Here is a 26,544-nt window from a genome sequence, read left to right on the forward strand (position 1 = left end):
CTCCAATGCTTATAAAATATAGGTTGAAAATGTACAAACGAGAAGCAGGACCTGTATAAGAAACAGCCATGTTTCAATTCTAGTCCCTTATTACCACAGGCTCATCATTGTCGTATTTTCTAAATTAGAAAAGAAAATCCGCTAGAAATCTGGGTTTTTATGAGACATTTTCAAATTTTAAAAGCAATGTGTAGAGAAAAAAGTAAGTATTGATCTACCATTTTAAAAGGACAACCAGTTTACCAATGGACTTAAGCACATAACACTAATATTTGTTAAATTGTAAAATAAGAAAGAGATTTCATTGAATCTTCACTTCTATATTGTAGCTGGTTAACTCTTTTATATTTGTTTATACAAGGATGGCTCTATCCTATCGCAAAGCAAATGTGATATGGCTGCTATGCTGTAACTTCTGTTGAGTTGCTTACTATGTGCTGTGTGATGAATGAATTCTCCCATTATTTCTGGTAGCATAGTGGCTAAGACACTTGCCTGCTAACCAGACGGCTGGCGGTTCAAACCCACCAGCCACTCCTCGGAAGGAAGGTTGGGCAATCCTACTTCCGTAGTGATACTGCCTCGGAAACCCAAGGAGGGGTCGCTATGAGTCGGGGCCGACTCGACGGCACATAACAACAACAACAACAACTTAAAATAAGGTGAACATTTAGATCATTTAGATGATCTGGGAAAGATAGGGCAGCCTACATCTGTAGTTATACTGTCTTGGAAACCCAAGGAGGTTGCTATGAGTCAGATCCTACTCGACGACAGTGAGTTTTGGTAGAATACAATTATATTAATTTTTCCAATTATCATAAAAATCAAAACATAATATTTAAAAATCCTTATAGAACTCATGGATCTCTATGAATGTAGCAGCTGATAAAGTTTTTAAAATAATGTATTTACATGATTAATTGTTCATATAAGTTATCTATATATTATGAACTGACTTGGAAACTATACATATAGACATTTCTCTGGAGATGTGCCAAATCCAGGATAACTTGCAAATAGGCCTTAAAATACAACCTACTGATAATTTTTCACCCTGGATGTGCTTTTTTATGATTATGAAGATAATGCAAGACTGGGCAGTGTTTCATTCTGCTTTACATAAGGTTACCATAAATTGGAGCTGACTGGATGGTAATACAGATGCGTTTTAGGTAGTCCGTAGGAAGGGGAAAAAAATGTAAATAACTTCTTCAAACTATTCTGAAATCTACAATGTCTCATTGTCATCTGTCACAAGTACATTTTTTTTTTCCCCTTATAGGTTTTGGTTTTCATTATGATTAAGGTTTCCTAGGCATTATGTCTATCGTTGTTGTTGTTGTTATGTGCCGTGGAGTCGGCCCCTACTCATAGTGATCCCTTCTTGGGTTTCCGAGGCAGTATCACTATGGAAGCAGGATTGCCCAACCTTCCTTCTGAGGAGTGGCTGGTGGGTTTGAACCGCCAGCCTTCTGGTTAGCAGTCAAGTGCCTTAGGCACTATGCTACCAGAGTTCCTTGTCTATCATTAGTATAAGTCAATTACTCTCAACAGACATGATACAATGTGGCTTTTAGAAAAAAATTAAAAAGCGGAGATGAGATCAGGAAGGCAGAAACCTGCTATACTAAATGTTAAGGTAATACAAATACACAATTTATACATAGCTTACATCTTCGATATTTTCCACTAATAAAGCAAAAATTTACTATCGTAATTATTGCAAATTATTATGGAGATGAGATCACAAATTATTGCGGAGATGAGATCAGGAAGGCAGAAACCTGCTATACTAAATGTTAAGGTAATACAAATACACAATTTATACATAGCTTACATCTTCGATATTTTTCACTAATAAAGCAAAAATTTACTATCGTAATTATTGCAAATTCACTATCAATGGGAATCAACTCAATAGAACTCTACTGTAGAGGTTTATATGGGCAAGTAAGTTGAACTGTTAACTGCTAACCAAAAGGCTGGAGACTCAAGTCTACCCAGATACACCTAGGAAGAAATGCTTAGTGATCTACTTCTAAAAAAAAATCAGCCATTTAAACCTCCATGGAGCACAGTTCTACCTGACACAAGTAAGTAGAAGTTGCCATGAGTGGGAATCAAGTCCACGGCAACTGTTAGCTTGTAAATTGATCTGTTTTGTTCTTATCTCTTGGGTGTGTAATCTGTTTTCCCAAGCAAATGTAAAGCCCTCAGTCAGCCTTTTGTGTGTTTTGTATGACACTGAGCTTCTCCAGGCTAAAAGCTTACATCATTCACTTCACAAATCCCTAGTACCTAGCATACTGCTTGGAACACAACAGGTACTCAATAACCACTTGATAAATAATTAAAAGGATTTGTTTCTCTCCCATTGCTTTCCCCATAGTCTTAGTCATTGTCCTTATGTTAAATTGATGCTCATTAAATTCATGCTGAATGATTGGTTGGTTGATGAATGGTATTTCACTTAGTGTCAATGATTAGATAACTAATATGGCTTCTTGTATCTAGTACTTTTCTTCAAAGAAACTATGATGACTGTATAAGCTTTATCTTTAGAATAACTGCTGAGACTTTTAGGACAAATGAAGGTCAGAGAGAGTTCAGGGAAGGTCACACAGTGAGAGGGTGACTCCTAAACTCGTACTAGAACTTCAAACCATGCTGTCACCATGAATATACCAAGATACAGAATTTTATGAAAGACTTTTCCTTTCAAAGGGAACATGTATTAGCAAATGTGGTAATTAAATTCCTACTGTGCATTCTCTTTTTAAATGTCAAAATCTATTTGCTCCTCTGATTTACATCCCTGCCCCACACTGTTGATGGCTGTGGATTCAACAAGTCTGATAAGGAACCATCTAATCTCTTTATATTAGGGGATAAATTGCAGGTGTTCATGAGATGATTGTTATATGTCTACAGAGAACATAAACACCCCTCCAATCTGTCTTTTAGGCCCTTAGTCTCATGTTAAATTGACAATAATAATGATCAGTGTAATGATAAGCCAATTTTTCTAACAAACATGATATAATGTGGCTTTTAGAAAAAGATTAAAAAGTATAAATTCTGATGAAGAGCTGGTGAGGACAGAAACTTGCTATACTAAACTTAGCATCCCTGAGAAATTGCAAAGGCCTTCCCACCCCAGTGTTTCTTTAAATTTTGGAAACAATCTTATAAACAAAAATTATCTAGTTCAATGGAAAACAAAAGTCATGTCTTCTTGTGTGTGGAATTTTTAAAATTCTAACAAATTCTATTATGACCCTCATGGGAAAGGTTCTTATTGGGATGTTTGATTATTATCAACAAAATAATTATTTACTATGTGTACCTAATACCATAAACTAGGATTGTGTTAAATGTGGTAGTGTAAAGGATTCTTTGTATTTTGTTGTTGTTGCTATGTGCCATTGAGACAGACCTGACTCATAGAGACCCCTCCTTGGGTTTCCAAGGCAGTATCCCTATGGAAGTAGATTGCCCAACCTTCCTTTTGAGCAGTGGCTGGTGGGTTTGAACTGCCAGCCTTCTGATTAGCAGTCAAGTGCCTTAGGCACTATGCTACCAGAGCTCCTTCTTTGCATTTTAGGAAGTTATATTCCAGGATTATAACTACAGTGATGTAGATAGGCATCATGAGAAGTAAACACAAAGAGTTAACCTTCAGTGAAAGATAAGGCTCTATGTAAATTGTGGGATTATGTACAAGAAATTATAGATTATGTATGTTTAATGGGATGCAATTGGTAGATAAAGGACAAGTGATATTTTTCACAGTTTATGTCCTGGGACACAAGCACACAGTCATCAGGGAAGTTCTGTAAGCTTATTCTGGGTGCCTTTAGATACATGCTGGTCCTGAGAATTGCAAATGGTTAAGAGCTTGACTACTAGCCTAAAGTTTGGTGGTTAAATCCACCCACAGGTGCCTCAGAATACAGGCCTGGCAATCTGCTTCCTAAAAACACAGCCTTGAAAATACTATAAAGCTATTCTACTCTGTACACATGGGGTCACCATGAATCAGAATGGTCTCACGGCAACTAAAAAGAACAACACTAAATACACACTAATATTCTGTTTTCATTCTATACTAACATTCTGATTTCCCACAGTATGACTTTCAGTTCAGTACAGTAAACATATGGGAATCTGTTCTGAGTGCTAGGCCTCGCAAGAATACAAACTGTGTCGGACATGTTTCCTGCCACAAAGTACACCTTTAACTGAAATGTAAAAATTGGCAACATAAGGGGAAAACAGCTTAATTCTGCCTAGATGGACCTAGAAGTAGATTTTAAAAACAGTTTGAAGAAGCTATTTTAGAATATTTTTTTCTTTTTATCTTATTAACTATCCAAGACTGTGAGACCCATGATTACAAGCAAGTAGTTGGAGCTGGGGAGGTATTGAGAGAATGCTTGTTTTGAAAGGTAGTAGATAAAGATAAACCCAAGATTTCTTTTTAAAATCAAGAAGAGAAGAGGAATATTTCAGGTTCAAATAATTCCATTTTAGTGATAAATGCAAAAAATTAAAACCTAGATGCTTATGTTTCTTTGAAATTTATCTATCAATGTATCTGAGTTCTCTAGTGCTGCTATAACAGAAATACCACAAGTGGATGGCTTTAACAAACAGATTTTGTTATTTTCTCATAGTTTAGGAGGGCAGAAGTCCAAATTCAGGGTAACAGCTCGAGGGGAAGGCTCTCTTTCTCTGTTGGCTCTGGGGGAAGGTTCTTGTCTGTTTTCAGCTTCTGCTCTTGGACAATCTTCATGTGGTTTGGCATCTCTCTTCCCCTATCTCTGCTTCCTCAATTGCTTATTTAATCTCTTTTACTTCTAAGAAGATATTGACTTAAAACACATCTTATACTAATGCTGACCTATTAACATAACAAAGAAAATCCATTCCTAAGTGGGATTATAACCATAGGTGTAGAGGTTAAGATCTATGGTTCATATTTTGGGAAGACACAATTCAGTCTATAACAGTATCTTTTCATTATACTGTTTTTTTTTTTTTCTTTGTTTTTGCTTAATATTTGTGTTATTTTATATTTAAACAATTGGCAAAATTATATTGGAAGAAATGTTGGTTTCCATGCTTATAAGCAGCTTAGGTATTCAGAAAGTAAAACTGTAATTTTTATCTGATTTAAAAAAAAATAAAAAAGGAGTTACCGTGGAGCTGACTGAGACACATAGTGACTGACTGGTGTCTGAGGAGAATCATGCTCCTTAGGATTGTCAGAAATAGATCTTCAGGCCTTTCTTCCAAGGCAGCTCTGGGTGAATGAGAAGCTCTAATCTTTCAGTTAACAGCTCGGCACATTAACCTGACCTTGATTGTGTTCACCACCATCAGAAATAAAATGCTACCTAATCTTCAAAATGTTGACAACCAATTAGCAATAATTTAAAAAGTAGTGTTTGGTTAGTCTTAAAAAATGGACACAAGGAGCTTTGCAAGCTGCCTGCTGTGACAGTACTGACTGGAAAGAGAATAAGTGGAGAAAATGTGTAGATAAGCAGTTTGGAGATAAGAAAGTAGCAATCAATACAATTAACAGCATTTATTGAATGAATTCTGTATGCCCAACCTGGAACTGTGGTCAACACAGGCAGCTTGCCTGTGATCTTGCCTCGTAGGAACACTGGCCAGCAAGGAGATGAGATCACATCATTAAGTCAAATAAAACCAAGGTCCCTTTTCTGAACTGAAAATTCTGGATAAAAAGTCTCAGTGAATTATTTTAGGATGTGTCAGGACTTTAAAGGACATAGAGGGGCTGTTTTCTATGATTCTGTATGTCCCCACCCAAAACCAAACCAAATTCACTGCCATCGAGTCAGATCCTATTCATAACGACCTTTCCTTGGGTTTTCAAGGCAGAATCTCTATGGAAGTAGACTGCCCAACCTTCCTTCTGAGGAGTGGCTAGTAGGTTTGAACCACGGAAGTAGATTGTCCAACCTTGCCTTCTGGTTAGCATCAAGTGCCTTAGGCACTATGCTACCAGAGCTCCCATGTCCCCACCCAGTCCTCATTATGTTGATTACTTTATCAAAGTATTATACATAAATTAATTATGGATTTATTTCTATTCTATGGGTCCTTTTTTTTTTTCCTTGTACTTTTGTTCTATTCAGATATACTATAAGTAGAAAAGGCAAGGGCTGTTTCTTCCATTATTTTTGTGAGATCAACTATAGCAAAGTCTTTAAGAGCATAAGTTTTGAAATGAAATTGTACTGTTTTCAGAAACAAGTCTTAAGACCATGAATTCTGGAGTGAAACTGCCCTGTTTGCAAGAAGTGACTCTACCATGACTAGCTGTGTCACTTAAGGACTAGGATTAAGATGAGGAGAGTAAAGCACACATCTTGGAGGAAAAGTTAAGGGAGCCCCCTAAAAAATAAATGAGTAATATGCTAATAAAATATTTTTGAAAATAAATATTTAGGCAAAAAATTCATGATGTATGAAACATCAAAATTTACTACAAAAACAGCCTATTGTCATTTGTTTGGTTTGAGATCCTGCCACATTGTTCAAGGGAAACAGTATTATCTGACCAGTCTGTCTGTGGTACCTGGGCTTTTGTGGAAATGTTGTCAGTGGGTGGGCTTATGAGGGATGAAAATAGCTTGGGTAGCACATGGTGTTTTGGGTACTTTGTGCCACTCCAGCTTATATATCACAGGTGGACGGCTTTGAACAAACAGGAGTTTATTCCCTTACAGTTTTGGAGGCTAGAAATCCGAGTTCAAAGTGTCAAGCTCTAGGGGCTGGGTGAAAGCTCCTCAACCTTGGGCTTCAGCTCTGACTCTTGCTCCCAGTCCAGTGAAGCTAAAGGCATCTCTTCACTCAGGCAACTGCTGGCTGCTGAGGCTGACAAATCCAAGGTCAACAAGTGAAAAGGCACAGTCCCGTTATTATCAAACAACATGGCAGGCCATTGATTCAAGTCCATTAAAAGTCCTGAGATTGGCAGAGCATGACAGGCTGCTGAATGAAGACGTGGCTACATGGAGGGTCCAAGTGTACCAAAAACTGCAGACCTTTCTCAATGCTTCTCCTTATATACTGGAAGCAGACCACATCTTTAAGGCTTACATCCTTAAGGCTACTCAGCTGCTCTAGTAGATTATACCATAGAGTCAATTACCAGTCTCATCATGGGGAGTAACTACATCCAGCTGCCCAGCCATTCAAAACCAGGGCCAACGAAGTTGACATGTAAACTTAACTACCACACATGGCTTTATGTAGTCTTTATTTATTTATTTAATTGTAGTGATTTTATTAATTTTTTCCTCTTACTCAAAATATGAAAAGATATTTTGGTAAGTGCATATGGCGGCACATGTTTTTCCTTTAGACTCATGCACAGCTCTGATGACTTTGGATATACTGTAGAACCTAAGTTCTAAATTATAGTTTCCTTTTTCTGTGACAGATAATAATAGCACCAGTCTTATAGCAGAATTGAGAGGTGTAAATAAGGGAATGCAACTGAACTACTTAGAACACTACCTGTACTCAGTACATATTAAAAACTATCTTTGAAGAGTTAATTTTATGATTCTCCATAATTCTTCAATTTAGCCAAGCACATAGTGATATCCTGAAATACAAGGTTGACCCTAAGTGTGACCAGAGGTCAATGAGTTTGGATTAATTGAACATTCATTGAGTGCTAGTAGCATATATGTTAGCTAATTAATTTTACATTCCCCATTGAGACACAATGGTCCACCAAGGGGAGAATTCCATAAAATCTTACTCCTGAAACAATGTGCATACCTTTATATCCTGGCATAAAAAAGGACATAAGAGTCTGCAATGTTGCCTTCCTAATGAAGAAAGGTACCCGAAAATTAAAGACGAAAAATTGTACAAGTAGTCCCCAATTTACAGCAGAGTTCTGTTCCAACACTCCGTCATAAGTCAGTTCTGTCAAAAATTGAATACATCTACTCCTCACTTCTTGACTATCTCTTTATCTGGTGTTTTGCATTTACAACAGTAGTAAGAAATCTATTATCTGACTATTTTTCACATTAATGTTGCACTTCTGGCAGTAATGAATGCAAAGCTATGAAGTGAGAGTAACGCTGGCTATGATGGTTACAGTTGTGTGCGAATTTGGCTGGGTTATGGTTCTGAATGTTTTGGCAGTTATGTGATGATGTTATCTGGCAGTTATATAACAAAGTGGTCATCTTCCATTTTGTGATCTGACATGCTTATCCTTCATTTTCACATACTGATTTTCACATAGCAACCTCATCTTTTGACCATAACCATATCAATAAGTTAGGAATGATTTACCTCATTTTTTTTCATTATTATTGCATTTTTAATATCATTACCTTTATAAATTTGATCTTTGTCTTCAAGGGTTGGAAACATCTGTGAATGGACATCTGAGAATGATACATCAGAAAATAACATATCCCAATGTTGTATGTAGTTGTATGTAGTACATTATTACTAACAATAAGATGGACAAAAAAAAAGGACAATCAAAAGTGCAATTTGTCATAACTTGAGTATGTTAGACTACCTGCATTCCAAAAGTTCTAATAATATGATTAATATTTTTTTAAGTTTTCAATTTTTTTCCTACTAAAGAATAAGAAAGAAAAGAAAAACAAGCAGTAATAAAGGCTCTATACAAGAGCCCCTAATAGTCTGTTTCCTGCAGACTGGCTTACTTCAGACCAATATTATCAACCAGCAGTTGAAGTTTATCACCCCTATCACCAAAGATAAGTCATAAAAAGGCCCGAATCAATCAGCAAATAACTCACACCTCTATATCCAACAACTGACAGAAAGGCTTCTTTTTTCTTTCTCTCTCTCTCTCTCTCTCTTTTTTTTTTTTTTTTTATTTGGGTGAAAGTTTACAGACCAAATTCATTTTCCATAAGGCAGTTCATACACATTTTGTTTTATGACACTGAGTGCAATTCCCCACAATGTAATAGCTCTCTTCCTACTTCCTCCCTGTACTTACCTCTTCCCTGTGTCCTTCTTTCCTTTGCATCCCTGCATTTGTGCCTTTTGATGCTGTAACTTAAATAACTTCTTATTTGTATGACCTTTTAGCAAGTTACTTAACCAAAAACAATTCATCACTAAAATTGGGAAAATAATTGTTACAATATAAAATATTGGGTTATTGTGAGGAGTCAATAACATAGAATTTTAAAGAACTTGCACAGTGCTTATAACATTGTTGTTACTGTTGCTGTATGCCATCAAAGCAATTCCTACTCATGTTGTTAGGTGCTGTCAAGTTGTCTCCAACTCATAGTGAGCCTATGCACAGCAGAATGAAACATTGCCAGGTCCTGCACCAGCTCGGTGATCCTTGCTATACTTGAGCCCATTGCTGCAGCCACTGTGTCAATCCATCTCGTTGAGGGCCTTTGCCTCTTTCATTGGCCCTCCATCTTACCAAGCATGTCATCCTTCTCAAGGGAATGGTCCCTTCTGACAACATGACCAAAGTAGGTGAGACGAAGTCTGGCCATTCTCATTTCCAAGGAGCATCTGGCTACACTTCCTCCAGGACAGATTTGCTAGTTATTTTAGCAGTCCACAGTACTTTCAGCATTCTTTGCCAGCACCACATCTCAAAAACATCAATTCTTCTTTGATCTTCCTTATTCATTGTCCAGCTCTCCCAAACATATACACACTGCCATCGAGTAGGATCCCACTCATGGTGACCCCTTCTTGGGTTTCCAAGGTGGTATCACTACAGAAGTAGATTGCCCAACCTTTCTTCCAAGGAGTGGCTCGGGTTCAAGGGTTTGAACTGCCAGCCTTCTGATTAGCAGTCAAATGCTTTAGGCACTATGCTATCAGAGCTCCCCACATGCATATGAGCTCCCCACATGCATATGAGATGATTTAAAATGTCATGGCTTATATCAGGTGCACCTTGGTCCTCAAGAAGATATCTTTGCTCCTCAGCACTTGAAAGATGTCCTTTGCAGCCAACTTGCCCAGTGATATACGTCATCTGATGTCCTGACTGATGCTTCCATTGGTGTTTATTGTAGAACTCAACAATGTGAAGTCTTTGACAACTCTGATCTTTTCTCCATCTATCCTGTTGCTGGTATAGATCCAGTTGTGAGGATTTTTGTTTTCTTTATATTGAGGTGTAATCCATACTGCAGACTGTATTCTTCAATCTTCATTAGTAAGTGCTTCGAGTCATCCTCACTTTCAGCAAGAAAATTTGTGTCATCAGCTTATAGCAGGTTGTTAATGATTCTTCCTCCAATCCTGATGCCACATTTTTCTTCATATAGTACAGCTTCTCTAATTATTTGCTCAGCATATAGAATGAATAAGTATGGTGAAAGGATACAACCCTGACACACTCCCTTCTTGATTTTAAACCATGCAGTGTTCCCTTGTTCTGTTCTAACGATAGCCTCCTGGTTGATGTACAGGTTCCTCATGAGTACAATTAATTCTGGAATTCCCATTCTTCTCAATGTTATCCATAATTTGTAATGATCCACAAAATCAAATGCTTTTGCATAGCCAATAAAACACAAGTAAATATCTTTCTGGTATTCTTTGCTTTCAGCCATGAGCCATCTGACATCAGCAATGATATCCCTTGTTCCATGTCCTTTTTTTTTTTTTTTTCTACTAAAGAATAGAGGAAATAAATGAAAAATAGGCAATTATAAAGGCTTCATACAAGAGCCCCTAATAGTCTGTTCCCTGCAGACTGGGTTATGACAGAGCAGAGCAGCAGCCAGGTACCCAGGTAAGGGGAGGGACCCAGGCCCCACTCCCAACAAGCAGGAAAGCAGGGGAAAGAGAAGCCAGGGGGAAGGCACAGCAGAGCAGCACCAGGGATCCAGGTAAGTGGAGGGTGGAGAGGTTTCAAACAGCTAAGGGAAACAAACTTGTCAGTCAGTTTGTTGTACTGTTGTGGCTTGCATGTTGCTCTGAGGCTTGAGGCTGTGCCACTGGCATTTCCAGTGTAGGCAGGGTCACACATGGTGCACAGGTCTCAATGCAGCTTACAGACTGAGACAGACTAGGAAGAAGGAAGAAGCCATCCACTTCTCAAAGAATTGGCCAGGGAAATCATTATGGATAGCAGAGAAACACTGTCTGATACATTACTATGAAACTTTATGAATAGCCCAGAAACATTATCTGATACAGTGCAGGAGGATTAGCCCTTTAGGTCAGAAGGCTTTCAAAGTATGACTAGGAAAGGGCTACATCAACAGAGTAGGACCAACCTTACTGATATGGATAAAGTAAAGCTTTTGAGACCTCCATTTACTGACATGACATAACTCAAAGAGAAACAGCTGCAAATATCCACTAATAATAGGAACATGGAATATACAAAGTATTAATCTAAGATAATTGGAAGATATCAAAAATTAAATGGAATGCATAAAGATTGATATTCTAGGCATTAGTGAGCTGAAACATACTGGTTTTGGCCATTTTGAATCAGACAACCATATGATCTACTATGCCGGCAATGACAATTTGAAGAGGAATGGTGTGGCATTTATCATCGCAAAGGATGTCTCAAGATCTGTCCTGAAGTACAATGCTATCAGTGATAAGATAATATTCATATGCCCACAGGAAGACCAGTTGATACAACTATTATTCAAATTTCCCACCAACCACCAAATCTAAAGATGAGGAAATTGAAGATGTCTACCAACTTCTGCAGTGTGAAACTGACCAAATGTGCAATCAAGATGTGTTAATTATCACTGGTGACTGGAATGCAAAAGTTAGAAACAAAGAAGAATCATCAATAGTTGGAAAATTTGGCCTTGGTGACAGAAATAATGCTGGAGATCACATGATAGAATTTTGCAAAACTAGTGACTTATTCATTGCAAATACCTTTTTTCAACAACACAAACAGCGGCTATACACGTGGACTTCACCAGATAGAATATACCAGAATCAGATTGACTACATCTGTGGCAAGAGGTGATGGAAAAGCTCTATATCTTCAGCCAAAACAAGTCCAGGATCTGATTGTGGAACAGACCACTAACTGCTCATATGCAAGTTCAATTTGAAGTTGAAGACAATTAAAACAAGTCCACAAGAGCCAAAATATGATCTTGAATATATCCCTCCTGAATTTGGAGATCACCTAACGAATAGATTTGATGCATTGAACACCAGTGACCGAAAATGTGAAGAATTGTGGGACGACATCAAGAGCATCATCCATGACGAAAGCAAGAGGTCATTAAAAATATGAGAAAAGAAGAGACCAAAATGCATGTCAGAAGAAACTCTGAAACTTGTCCTTGAATGGAGAGTAGTTAAAGCAAATGGAAGAAATGACAAGGTAAAAGAGCTGAACAGAAGATTTTGAAGAGCAGCTCGAGCAGAAAAAACAAATTACTATAATGAAGTATGCAAAGACCTTGAGTTAGAAAAACAAAAAGGAAGAACATGCTTGGCATTTCTCAAGCTGAAAGAACTGAGGAAAACATTTAAGCCTTTTGTTGCAATATTGAAAGGTTCTATGGACCAAATATTGAATGATGAAGGAAACATCAAAAGAATGTAGAAGGAATACACAGAGTCACTGTACCAAAAAGAACTGGTCGATCTTCATCCATTTCAGGAGGTGGCTTATGATCAAGAACCAATGGTATTGAAGGAAGAAGTTGAAGCTGCACTGAAGAATTAGCAAAGAACAAGGCTTCAGGAATTGACAGAATACCCACTGAGATGTTTCAAGAAACGGATGCCCCACTGGAGGCACTCACTCAGTTATGCCAAGATATTTGGAAGACAGCTACCTGGCCAACTGACTGGAAAAAGTTGTATTTGTACCCATTCCAAAGAAAGGTGATCCCACAGAATGTGGGAATAATTGAGCAATATCATTAATATCACAGGCAAGTAAAATCTTACTGAAGATAATTGAAAAAACGGTTGCAGTATATTGACAGAGAAACTCCAGAGGTGCAACCTGAATTCAGAAGAAGATTCCTACTCATAGCAACCCTAAATCTCAGAGTAGAATTGCCCCATAGGGTTTCCTATGCTGTACACTTTAAGGCTCTGGTAGCGTAGTGCCTAAGGCACTTGACTGCTAACCAGAAGGTTAGCGGTTCAAACCCACCAGCCACTCCTCGGAAGGAAAGTTGGGCAATCTACTTCTGTAGTGATACTACCTCAGAAACCCAAGGAGGGGTCTCTATGAGTCAGGTCTGACTTGACGGCACATAACAACAACAACAACACTCTTTAAGGGAGCAGATCACTAAGCTTTTTCTCCTGCAGAGTGACTGGTGGGTTCAAACCACCGATGTTTCAGTTAACAACCAACTGCTTCACCATTGTACTAACAGGACTCCTTGCTTAGAACACAATCCTTACACACACACACACACACACACCAAAAAATTCCCAAACTTGTTGCTGTTGAGTTAATTTTGACTCTTGCAACCCATGTGTTACAGAGTAGAACTGCTTCATTGGGTTTTCTTGGCTGTAATACTTATGGATCAATCTATATGCTGAGCAAATAATCCGAGAAGCTGGACTGTATGAAGAACAACGTGGTATCAGGATTGGAGGAAGAATCATTAACAACCTGAGATATGCAGACGATACAACTTTGCTTGGTGAAAGTGAGGATGACTTAAGGCACCTACTGATGAAGGTTGAAGAATACAGTCTGAAGTATGGATTACATCTCAACATAAAGAAAACAAAAATCCTCACAACTGGACCAAGGAGCAGCATCACAATAAATGGAGAGAAGATTGAGGTTGTCAAGGAATTCACGTTGCTTGGTTCTACAATCGATGCCAACGGAAGGAGCAGCCAGGACATTAGATTACGTGTAGCATTGGGAAAGTAAACTGTGAAGGAACTGTTTCAAGTGCTGAGGAGCAAGGATATCTCCTTGAGGACTAAGGTGCACCTGACACAAGCCATGGTATTTCCAATTGCCTCGTATGCATGGGAGAGCTGGACAATGAATAAGGAAGACCGAAAAAGAGTTGATGCTTTTGAGTTGTGGTGCTGGCGAAGAATGCTGAAAGTACCATGGACTGCTAAAAGAACTAACAGATCTGTCCTGGAGGAAGTGCAGCCAGAATGCTCCTTGGAAGCAAGAATGGCCAGACTTCGTCTCACCTATTTTAGTCATGTTGTAAGGAGGGACCATTCCCTGGAGAAGGATGTCATGCTTGGCAGGGTGGAGGGTTACGAAAGAGGGGGAGGCCTTCAACAAGATGGATTGATACTGTGGCTGCAATGATGAGCTCAAGTATAGCAGGGATTGTGGGGTTGGCGCGGGATAAGGCAGTGTTTCATTCTGCTGTGCATGGGGTCGCTATGAGTTGGAAACGACTCGACGGCACTTAACAACAACAACAACAACAACAACAACAACAACAACAATACTTATGGAAGCAGATTGTCAGGCCTTTATTCCCCCGTGTTCCTGGGTGGATTTGAACCTCCAACGTTTAGATTAGTAGTCAAGCACAACCTATTTTAGCCACCCAGGGGCCTCTTGCCTAGAATATGTTGTTGTTGTTGTTATGTGCTGTCGAGTAGGACCCGACTCATAGCGACCCCTCCTTGGGTTTCCGAGGCAGTATCACTACGGAAGTAGGATTGCCCAACCTTCCTTCTGAGGAGTGACTGGTGGGTTTGAACGGCCAGCCTTCCGGTGAGCAGACAAGTGCCTTAGGCACTATGCTATCGAAGCTCCTAACCTGCAACATAGAAGGCGCTAAATAAGTTTTAGCTATGGATAATGTGGTAGTTAATGTTGCATGTCAACCTGGCTGGATTGTGGTTTTGAGTAGCTGGGCAGCTAGATGTAGTTATACCCCAAGATGAGACTGCAATCACTTCCATGATGAAATCTGCTGTGAGAAGCTAAGTAGCTATCTTTGGGGCATGGCCTGCTTCCAATGTTTAAGGAAAAGTTTTGAGAAAGTTCCCTAGCTTTTGGCACATTGGAATCCTGCCTTTGGCCAAGTCATCATCTCAGTGGCCTGCCATGTTGCTTGACGACTGATCTTGGGATTGTTCCTGGACTTTAACTAGTGGCCTGTCATGTTGCCTGCTAATCTTGGGACTGCCATTTTACCTGTCAATCTTGAGTTCATCAACTGGCAGCTGCATGAGTCAGAAAAGTCCTTCAGCTCTATTGGACTTGGAACAGGACATAGAGCTGAAGCCCAAGGTCGAATGGTCTTCACCCAGCCCCTAGAGCCAGCACTTTGAACTTAGACTTCTAGCTTCCTAAACTGTAAGAGAATGAACCCTTGTTTGTTAAAGCCATCCACATATGGTATGTCTGTTATAGCAGCACTAGAGAACCAAGACAGGTAATTTTAATACTATTCATGATATAATATGAGCATCATTTTTGCCCCTCCCAACTGTAAACAATTTGTTGTTTATGTTCTCCATTAAGTTTTTTCACCTCTCCTCCCTTTTACCCTGAGAAGGTAGCTATTCACATGCAAATTTTTGCTGTGACCTCCTTTATAAATGGGTATTCTAATGTCTGTCAGGATTTCCTGATATTGTTGGCTTCAAGGTACCCTTTTACAACTGAATCCCATCTTTCCCAGTGAATGTACAAGATCATTACTTTAGAGTAGTCAGCCTCCCAGTAACAAAATCTTATGGTTAATTCGAGGTTTGGGGCCATATTTTTCCTCCATCCATTAAACCACTCTGGCCAGTCACACCCTGCTACACAATAAAGGAAAAAGCAGTTTTTCTCACCAGTCTCCAACCTCAGCCTGTGACTGCTTTTGTCCTCTACAACTAAGTGGCAAATGGAAATGTTTCAAATGGCTAGTCATTTACTAAATGACCAAGAAGCATTTTAAACCCCATCCTAAAAATACACTCTCTGCATAAAGCAAAAGACTGTTAAAATTTTTTGTACTGAAGGACCTGCAGGGGGAGCCTGCTTCCTTAATTATTAGCTTCCTATTCACCAGACACTGAAAAGCCTTCCACTTTCTTCTGCTGTCACCACCTAATACTTAGGGCTTCTTTGGGGAAAGCAATCTTTCTTCATTAGGAAGGCAGCAGCTTAGATTGGTAGACCATTTTTTTTATGAAGTAATAAAGTTATGTACATTGCTTCAGGAGTAAGACATGAAAGGAATAAAGCTTTCAGGACCTTTACTTGCTGATGGAGCATAACTCAAAATGATAAGAAGCAGCTGCAAAGATTAGTAATAAGAACATGGAATGTACAAAATACAAAATACAAATCTAGGGAAATTGAAGTTATAAAAAATGAAATGGAATGCATAAAGATCGATATCCTAGGCATTGTTGTTGTTGTTGTTAGGTGTTATCGAGTCGTTTCCGACTCATAGCGACCCCATGCACAGCAGAATGAAACGCCAGCCGATCCCTTCCCAGTTCCATGATCCCTGCTATACTTGAGCCCATTGTCACAGCCACCGTGTCAATCCATTTCATTGAAGGTCTCCCCCTCTTTCGTCGACCCTCCACCTTACCAAGCATGACATTCTTCTCCAGGGAATGGTTCCTTCTGACAACATGACCAAAGTAGGTGAGACGAAATCTGGCCATTCTCGCTTCCAAGGAGCATTTTGGCTGCACTTCCTCCAGGACAGATCTGTTAGTTCTTTTAGCAGTCCATGGTACTTTCAGCATTCTTAGCCAGCACCTCAACTCAAAAACATCAAGTCTTCTTCTGTCTTCCTTATTCATTATCCAGCTCTCACATGCATATGAGGCGATTGGAAATACCATGGTTTATGTCAAATGCAAGTTAGTCCTCAAGGAGACATCCTTGCTCCTCAGCACTTGAAAGAGTTCCTTCATGGCAGACCTGCCCAGTGCTACACATTGTCTAATGTCCTGACTGCTGCTTCCATTGCCATCAATTGTAGAACCAAGCAATGTGAATTCTTTGACAACCTCAATCTTTTCTCCATTTATTGTGATGCTGCTTATTGGTCCAGTTGTGAGGATTTTTGTTTTCTTTATATTGAGATGTAATCCATACTCCAGACTGTATTCTTCAATCTTCATCAGTAAGTGCCTCAAGTAATCCTTACTTTCAGCAAGCAAAGTTGTATCATCTGCATATCTCAGGTTGTTAATGATTCTTCCTCCAATCCTGATGCCACATTTTTCTTCATATAGTCTAGCTTCTCAGATTATTTGTTCAGCATATAGATTAAATCCTAGGCATTAGTGAGTTGAAACAGACTGCTATTGGCCATTTTGAATCATACACTTATATGGTCTACTACGCTGGGAATGACAAATTAAAGAGAACGGTGTTGTATTCTTCATCAAAAAGAGTATTCCAACATCTATCGTTAAGTACAATGCTGTCAGTGATAGAAGAGTGCCCATACACCCACAAAGATCAATTAATACTATTATTATTCAAATTTACACATCAACCACTAATGCCAAAGATTAAAAAAAAATTACTAATTTCTGAGAATGATATTAATCAAACATGCAATAATGATGCATTGATAATTACTGGTGATTAGAATGCAAAAGTTGGAAACAAAGACTAAAGACTAGTAGTTGGAAAATATGGGCTTGATACTAGAAATGATGTTGGAGAACACATGACAGACTTTTGCAAGACCAATGATTTATTCATTGCAAATACCTTTTTCTTAACAACATAAAGTGACTATATACATAAACCTTGCCACATGGGAAACACAGGAACCAAAATGAGGAAGACTGAAAAAGAGTTGATGCCTTTGAGTTGTAGTGGTGGTAAAGAATACTGAAAGTACCACTGACAGCCAGAAGAACTATCAAATCTGTCCTGGAAGAAGTGCAGCCAGAATGCTCCTTTGAAGTGAGAATGGCCAGACTTCGTCTCACCTACTCTGTTCATGTTGTCAGAAGGGACTATTCCCTGGAGAAGGATATGATGCTTGGTAAAGTGGAGGGTCAGTGAAAAAGGGGAAGGCCCTCAACAAGATAGATTGACATAGTGGCTACAACAATGGGCTGAGGTATAGCAAGAATTGTGAGGATGATGCAGGACCTAGCAGCATTTCTTTCTGTTGTACATAGGGCTGCTATGAGTCAAAGATGGATGCACAGCATCTAATAACAACAATATGGAAAGGGATGAAGGAGAACTTCAATATCATCAGTGAGAACAAGGCCAGAAGGTGACTCCAGAACAGACCATCAATTGCTCATATGCAAGTTCAGGGTGAAGCAGAAGAAAATTACTACAAGTTCATGATAGCTAAAATATCTTGAGTATATCCCACCTGAATTTAGTGGCCATCTCAAAAATAGGTTTGATACATTGAACAGTAAGGATCAAATACCAGACAAGTTGTGGGATAGAAGCAAGGACATCACACATGAAGAAAGCAAAAGGTCATTAAAAAGACAGGAAAGAAAAAAATACCAAATAGATGTCAAAAGAGGTTCTGAAACTTGTTCTTAAAAGTAGATTAGCTATATTTACAATAGCAAAAAAATGGAAACAATATACATGCCTATCAGCAGAAGAGTAGATGACCAAACTATGGTACATACACATACTGGAATGCCAGGCAGCACTAAAGAATAATGTAGAGTCTGCAAAACACCGCATAATATGGATGAACTTGGAGGACATTATGCTGAGTGAAATAAGTCAATCACAGAAGGACAAACATAGTATTAGGTCATTGTTTTGGAAGGTCAAGGAAAGGTTTATATATGAAGGGAAACTTTCTTTGTTGGTTGCCAGGGGTGGGAGGGGAAGAAAGGGAACAATGCAAAAAAAAAAAAAAATGCTTTGACCTCTGTCACTTTAGTTTTGAGTATTTCACTGTACATAAATTATATTTCAATAAAATACATTTTACAAAAAAGTAGAGTAGCTAAAGCTAATGGAAGAAATGATGAAGTAAAAGAGCTGAACAGATTTCAAAAGGCATCTCAAGAAAACAAAGTATTATAATGAAATGTGCAAAGATCTGGAGTTAGGAAACCAAAATGGAAGAACATGTTTAGCATATCTCAAGCTGAAAGAATGAAAGAAAAATTCAAGTCTCAAGTTGTAACATTGAAGGATTCTATGGGAAAAATGTTGATCAATACAGAAAACATCAAACAAAGATAGGAGGAATACCTAGAGTCACTATACCAAAAGCAATTGGTTGATGTTCAACTCTTTCAGCAGATAGCATATACCAAGAACTAATGGCACTGAAGGAAGAAGCCCAAACTGCACAGAAGGTATTGGCAAAATAATAATAATAATAAATAAGACTCCAGCAATTAACAGAATATAAATTGAGATGTTTCAAAGACTGGATGCAATACTGAATGCACCCAGTCATCTATGCCAAGAAATCTGGAAAACAGTTACCTGGCTGGAAAAGAGGCATACTTGTGCCCATTCCAAAGAAAGGTGATCCAACAAAATACAGAAATTATCAAACAATATCATTAATATTACACAAGCAAAAATTTTCCAAGAATGGTTACAGCAACACATCAACAGGGAATTTACATAAATTCAAACCAGATTCAGAAGAGGACATGGAACTAGGGATATCAAAGCCAATGTCAGATGGATCTTGGCTGAAAGCAGAGAATACGAGAAAGATGTTTACCTGTGTTTTATTGACTATGCAAAGGCTTTCCACTGTGTGGATCATAACAAATTATGGATAACATTGTGAAGAATGTTAATTGTGTTCATGAGGACCCTGTACATAGATCAAGAGACAGTTGGTTGAAAAGAACAAGGGGATGCTGTGTGGTTTAAAATTAGGAATAATGTGTGTGAGAGTTGTATTCTTTCACCATAATTATTCAATCTGTATGCAGAGTAAAAAACCCAAGAAGCTGGAGTATATGAATAAGAATGAGGTATCAGGATTGGAGGAAGACTTATTAAGAACATATGATACACAGGTAATACAACTTTGCTTGCTGAAAGTGAAGACAACTTGAAGCACTTATTGACGAAGATCAAAGACTACAGCATTCGGTATGGAATATACCTCAACATAAAGAAAACAAAAATCCTTACAATTGGGCCAGTAAGCAACATCATGAAAAATTGAAAAAAGATTTCATTTTAATTGGATCTACAATCAATGCCTAAGGAAGCAAAAGTTTAGCAATTAAACGACATATTGCCTTGGGCAAATTTGCTATAAACGACCTGTTTAAATTGTTAAAAAGCAAAAGTGTCACTTAAAGGATTTAGGAGTCCTGGCCAAACTCATAGAATTTTTAATCACCTCATATACATGTGAAACTTGGGCAATGAATAAGGAAAGATGCAGAAGAATTGATGCATTTGAATTATAATGTTTGCAAAGAATATTGAATATACCATGGACTGGCAGAAGAATGAAGAAATCTGTCGTGGAAGAAGTATAGCCAGAATGCTCCTTAGAAGTGAGGAGAATGAGGCTTGGTCTCACATACTTTGGGCATGTTATCAAGAGGGACCATTCTCTGGAGAAGTAGAGGGTGCAGGATCAGTGTTTCATGCTTTTGTACATAGGGCTGCTTTGAGTCAGAATCAACTTGACAGCACCTGAAAATAACAACAGTACTTGTATTTGTTGTGGTGGTTGTTAGCTGTCATTGTTCAGTCTACCTCCAACTCAAAGCAATCATATGTCCAATGGAATGAGACACTGCCTGGTTCTACACCATTCCCATAATCTACTGCAGACAGAACCGTTGTGATCCATAGGGTTTTCATTGGCCAGGCCTTTCTTCCTAGTCTGTCTTAGATGGAAGGGCCTCTGAAACCTGTGCAGTATCATAGCAATACTCAAGCTTCTCCTGTCATGCAAGCAGTAGCTGCACATAAAGTAAATTGACCTGGAATCAAACCCAAGTGTGCAGCACAGAAGGTAAAAGTTCTACCAATGAATCACCAATGCCCTTGTGATACTACTGTGGTGCAGTGAATTACTTAGTATGGCTCTTCTAGCCACGGTCTTTGTGACTTCTACCAGAAGACTGGGTGGAACTGTGTAAATGTAAGGTGCTTATGGCCCACCAAGAGGATTAGATAGCTTGTTAATAATGCAAATAATGTACATAGCACCGTTGTGGGGGTGGAACTATGGAAATAAAGTGTATGGAATCCTAACATGGGAATTGGTCAGTTTTGCCATTCTGCTAGGCTTAAAATGAGCCATCCCAGAGGCAGAAAGAGGGCCCTCACTGCCATCAAGACAGAAGAGCTGGGAGTGGAACATGTTCTTTGACTCGAGATCTCTGTGCTGAGATATTAGAGAGACAGAGGGATATGGCAGAGAGACAATGTGGCAGAGAAACCATAGCAGAGGCAGCAGAACCAAGAGAGTAGCTTGAGATAGAGTGTTGAGATTCCCAGCCCAAGGAGCGAGGAAACTGAGTGCCTCTGGGCAAGAGGCTTGCTGGAAGAGTGGGGTGCCCCTTTGGGCACCTATTATCAAAGCGTAACATGGCTCAAGCAAGGCAAAGATTGAGGCAGGAGAAAAGCATGCCTACAGCACAGCCGAGAAGAAGTTGTCCTGATCGAAGAATTGTATCCTGAGAGTGTTCCTGAACTTGAATTGCAAGCTGTTATTTCCCTAATAAACCCCATACTTGTGAAATTTGTCTGTGAGTTCTGTGTGACCATTGGAAGGAATTATCAAAACCAGCAGAGAAGTAGAAAGTGCCATGGGAGGGACAATTGGTATCAGAACTAGTAAAAAGGTTGACGGGTAGGAGCATGTCTGACTTCCACCTCATAGGATTCAGCTATGAGCTCTTGCTGATGGTGATTCTCTCTCTCCCTCATGAAGTTAGAGAAGGTCAGAGGATGCCACCACCATGCCCGTTTTCAACTACCCACCAAAATCCACTGCCATTGAGTAATTCCCAACTCATAGCAATGCTGTCAGAGTAGAACTGTCACATAGTGTTTCCAAGACTGTAAAACTTACAGAAGCAGATTGCCTCATCTTTCTCCTACAGAGCAGCTGGTGGATTCAAACTGCTGACTTTTTTGTTAGCAGTTGAATGCTTTAACTACTACTGTGCCACAAGAGCTCCTACTTGTGATACTACCTGCAATAAAGTTGAAACAAATCCCAGCCATATGCAGCTAAGGAATTGTGTCTTACATGGAAGTTTCTACTAAGTATATTCTGGAAATATCTATGTAATTAAACTATTTGAGAAGCTTGCATTCACGTTTCTATAATGTTTCTGATCTAATCTGATGCTTGAATTTTTTTACTCACTACCATGAATCTTTCTAGAATTTTAAACTGGAGATTCTGAGACACAGATTTTTCTTTTTAAAATTTTTTTTTTTTACTTATTACTTCCCTGTTCATCTTTCTCCATTCCAGCTCCTTCCATTCCCCCCAACATCTGTGTACCATGATTCATTCATTGTTTAGAACGCAACCAGTGTTCTCAGCCCTGGCTCCCCTGAAGGCTTTAAAACATAAATGCCCAAGTTCGAACCTCATTTAAAACCAACTAAATTAGAATCAGGAGCCTGTGCACCAGAATTCTTTTAATATTTCTGAGATTGAGAATACTAAAGGGGTATGGGGAATTAACCCTTCTCTACCCTTTTGTCCCTCACTCATCCCCTCCTTGCTGGGCCCTTGATATATTTACTAACATTGACCAGCACTGTGATACCCTAGGGCTTCTTCAATGGAAATTCTGGGCAGGGCAAACAGGAGCCCTTCATAGATGACTTGTTGAAGCAGTGGTTAAAGCACTCATCTGCTAACCAAAAAGTCAGTGGTTTGTACCTACCAAGTGCTCTGCAGGAGAAAGATGTGACAGTCTGCTTCAATTAAGATTTACAGCCTTGGAAACCCCGAAGAAGTTCTCCTCTGTCCCCTGTGGTTTCTATGTGGAATCACCTCAACAGCAGTGGATTTGGTTTTTGGGATCTTTCATAGACTCAAGAGAGGATGTGAAGTGGAGGAACCAAGAATTCCAAATAAATTCTGATCTCCAAAACCATGTTAACATTTATAGCATCCCCTTTGCATCTTCTTTGAAGGTGGCACAAACACACAGATCAGGGCCAAGGTCATGACTAAGATGAAGTAAGAGAGCCCATCCAAACCAAACCCAAACCAGTTATCACTGGTTCAGGCTCATGGTGACCCCATGTGTGCACAGCAGAACTGAGCTCCATGGCATTTTCAAAGCTGTGACTTTTCAGAAACAGATCTCCAGACCAGTCTTTCAAGGTGCTGCTGGGTGGGTTCCAACCACTAACCTTTCCATTAGTGGTCAAGAGCTTAACAGTTTGTGCCACCTAGAGGAGGTGACATTTAAAGAGGCACTCACTCTCAGGTGCTGACCCTGTGCTTACAAGATTCTGAGAGTGAGTGCCTCCTTAAATTGTGCACCGTATTTGCCTCTTTACCTCATCTCTCATTCTAGTCCTGGATCTAAGAAGAGTTAAAATTTCACCTTTTCTAAAGGAATGCTGGGAAGACAGTTTTGCTATGATCATCTGGTTTAGGTGAGGATTTAATAAGCAAAACTGATACAGCCTGCTCTATACATTTTAGCATTAAGGTTTCAGAACTTCCTAATGAGAATATGGCCTTCCATCAGCCCCCACAACCCACCGCAGATATACAGGTTTGGAGGATTATGAAAAAGGAAGGTATAGTCAGAAGGGCAGCAAGTTTCTACTCATGTTAGGAGAGGATGACAGCTGTTTTAAATTGAAAATTGAGTGTAATTATACCTTCTCTAGCGACACTTCATTCACCATCTCTATTTTACAATAAAAAAAGAAGAAGAAGAAGAATTAATTCTATGAACACCATCCAGAACTGGTACACAATTGAGTGCTTAATAGCTGATAACTATTTGTCTTTCCAGGAAGAGAATGGAACTCAGGAAACCCTTATCACTCAAGATCACACCATCAGCAATTCTACATTATTTAAAGACAGAGTCAAACTAGGTACAGACTATGGACTTTACCTTTCTCCAGTCCAAATCCATGATAATGACCGGAAGTTCTGTTGCCATGCTACAGTCAGGCCTGGGAAGATCTTGAGGAGCACCACGATGGTCAAAGTGTTTGGTAAGGCTCTGAGTTCTTTACACTCCCTGCCATTTTCCTATCTTTGTTCTTCTCTGGAGGGGAGGTGCTCCGATACATTGAAAAGTGGTCACCAAGGGGCTTTTCTGGACACTTGTCTTTCTTATCGTGGTAGGGACAAGTGTAGCAGGCTACAGAATGATAATTCAGCTAATAGAATAAAATAGAACAAAAATCCTCACAACTAGTCCAATAAACAGCTTCATGGTAGATGGAGAAAAGATTGAAGTTGTCAAGGATTTCATATTACTTGGTTCTACAATCGACACCAATGGAAGCAGCAGTCAAGACATACTACAGATGACATATTACATTGGGTAAATCTGCTGCAAAGGCCCTCTTTCAGGTGATGAAGAGCAAAGATGTCTCCTTGAAGACTAAGATGAGTATAACTCAAGCCATGGTATTTTCAGTCACCTTTTATGCATGTGAGAGCTGGACAATGAATAAGGAAGACCAAAGAAGAGCTGATGCTTTGAGTTGTTGTGTTGGAGAAGAATGCTAAGAGTACCGTGGTCTGCTAAAAGGACTAACAAATCTGTCCTGGAGGAAGTGCAGCCAGAATGGTCCTTGGAAGTGAGAATGGCCAGACTTTGTCTCACCTACTTTGGTCATGTTGTCAGAAGGAACCATTCCCTGGAGAAGGATATCATGGTTGGCAAAGTGAAGGGTCAACGAAAAAGGGGAAGGCCCTCAATGAGATGGGTAGACACAGTGGCTGCAGCAATGGGCTCAGGTATAGTAAGGATCATGAGGCTGGCACAGGACTGGGCAATGTTTCGTTCTACTGTGAGACATCTCAACAGCACCTAACAACAACAACAGAATAAAATCACTCACAAACCCATGTTGTTATTAGATGACATCAGGTTGATTCTAACTCACAGTGACTGTATGTGTTACAGAGTAGAACTGCTCCATATGTGTTTGTTTGTTTGTTTGTTTTCGGCTGTGATCTTTACAGAACCAGATCTCCAGATTTTTTTTCTGAAGTATTGCCATGTGGATTCAGACCAACAACCTTTAGGTCAGCAGCCTATCGCAAACTCTTTTTACCACCCAGGGACCTCCATAAAGCTATAGGTCAGTCAATTTCCTGGTTACCACCAGGAAATACCTTATTTACAACTTCAATATTTCTTAAGAATATTGGTAATTAATTATAATAGCAAAAGTCTAATTGAATGGTCATAGTTGTCATGAGTCAGAGATCAATTCAATGGCACCCAGCAACAATAAAAGCAAGAAAACCAAACTCACTGTTGTCAAGTTGGATCTGACTCATAGCAACACCTCCTTGGGTTTCTGAGGCAGTATCACTATGGAAGTAGATTTCCCAATCTTCCTTCCAGGCAGTGGCTGGTGGGTTTTAACTGCCAGCCTTCTGCTTACCAGTCAAATGCCTTAGGCACTATGCTACCAGAGCTCCCAGAAACAACAATAATGAAATTACTTGCCAGAGCAACAAGGAATGGGGGTAATGTAAGAAGATGAAGGTAGTGAAGTGCCTCTGCAGGAGTCCATAGTGTCCCCTACCCTACCTGACCTGCACCAGCTGAGGTGAGAGACTGTCCAGCCCCTTTAGCAAAGGAAAGTATAGGAAGAGCATATCCAGCCCTCCCAGCCTGCTTTCACAGGAGTGCAGAGCTGGCCTGTAACAAGCACTCTGGCCTCATTCAAAATGCAGAAACTCTTCACATTTGGGGAAAAATATGAAAACACTATTTTGCTTAGTGATGCAAAACAATATTAATAAACAGAAGCTACTGGCTTTGGATATTTTCCCATCTTTGTGACCAAGAGCTGTGTTGTTTAAAAAAATTACTTTTAAAGGAAGGTGGAAAGAACAGCAACAATGTGGATAAGAAATTAATTGTTTTTAAAAATGAAGTAAACAAAGAGAAAATAACTTTACAAAGCCTAGAGGCATGGTGGCTAGATGTATTTTTCTGTTTCTCTGAATGACAGAAGCAGTGAAAAAAATCTTATTTTTACTTAGAATCATACTTTACTATGAGAAGTCACATAGTTCAATATTCTGAAGGAAATCTAAACCTTGTAGTTTGTAAAGATGGGAGTGACTACAGTAACGATTTCTTTCTTTTGAAGTCTCACTTATTTATAGTGAGTTCATTGCTTTAAGTCCACTCCAACTTGCCAGCTACTTTTAAAAGATCATAGCCACTGGCAACCCTCTGGAGCATAGTTCTACTCTGAAACACATGTGTCACCATGGCTTGGCATTGACTCAATAGCAACTGATTTGTCACAGACCCATGCTGTGTGCTCTGTGCTTGTTAGCTGACCTTGAGTTTGCCCCTGGCCTGAGTTGGCAACCCCATGCACAACAGGATAGAATCATTGAGATCCATAGGGTTTTC

General features: G+C 39.3%; 1 protein-coding gene across 1 annotated transcript in view; it reads left to right on the top strand.

Annotated features, from left to right (window-relative positions):
• The window catches only part of CD96 (CD96 molecule), a 165,933-nt gene that overhangs the window by 18,986 nt on the left and 120,403 nt on the right, over positions 1 to 26,544 (top strand). Inside the window, exon 4 of the mRNA XM_007947438.1 lies at positions 23,938 to 24,145. Coding sequence (XP_007945629.1) covers positions 23,938 to 24,145 — 208 coding nt within the window. The remainder of the gene's footprint in view (positions 1 to 23,937; positions 24,146 to 26,544) is intronic.

This window comes from Orycteropus afer, unplaced genomic scaffold, assembly GCF_000298275.1.
Source record: "Orycteropus afer afer isolate SDZICR_OR568_19922 unplaced genomic scaffold, OryAfe1.0 scaffold00184, whole genome shotgun sequence".
NCBI classification, from domain to species: domain Eukaryota; kingdom Metazoa; phylum Chordata; class Mammalia; order Tubulidentata; family Orycteropodidae; genus Orycteropus; species Orycteropus afer.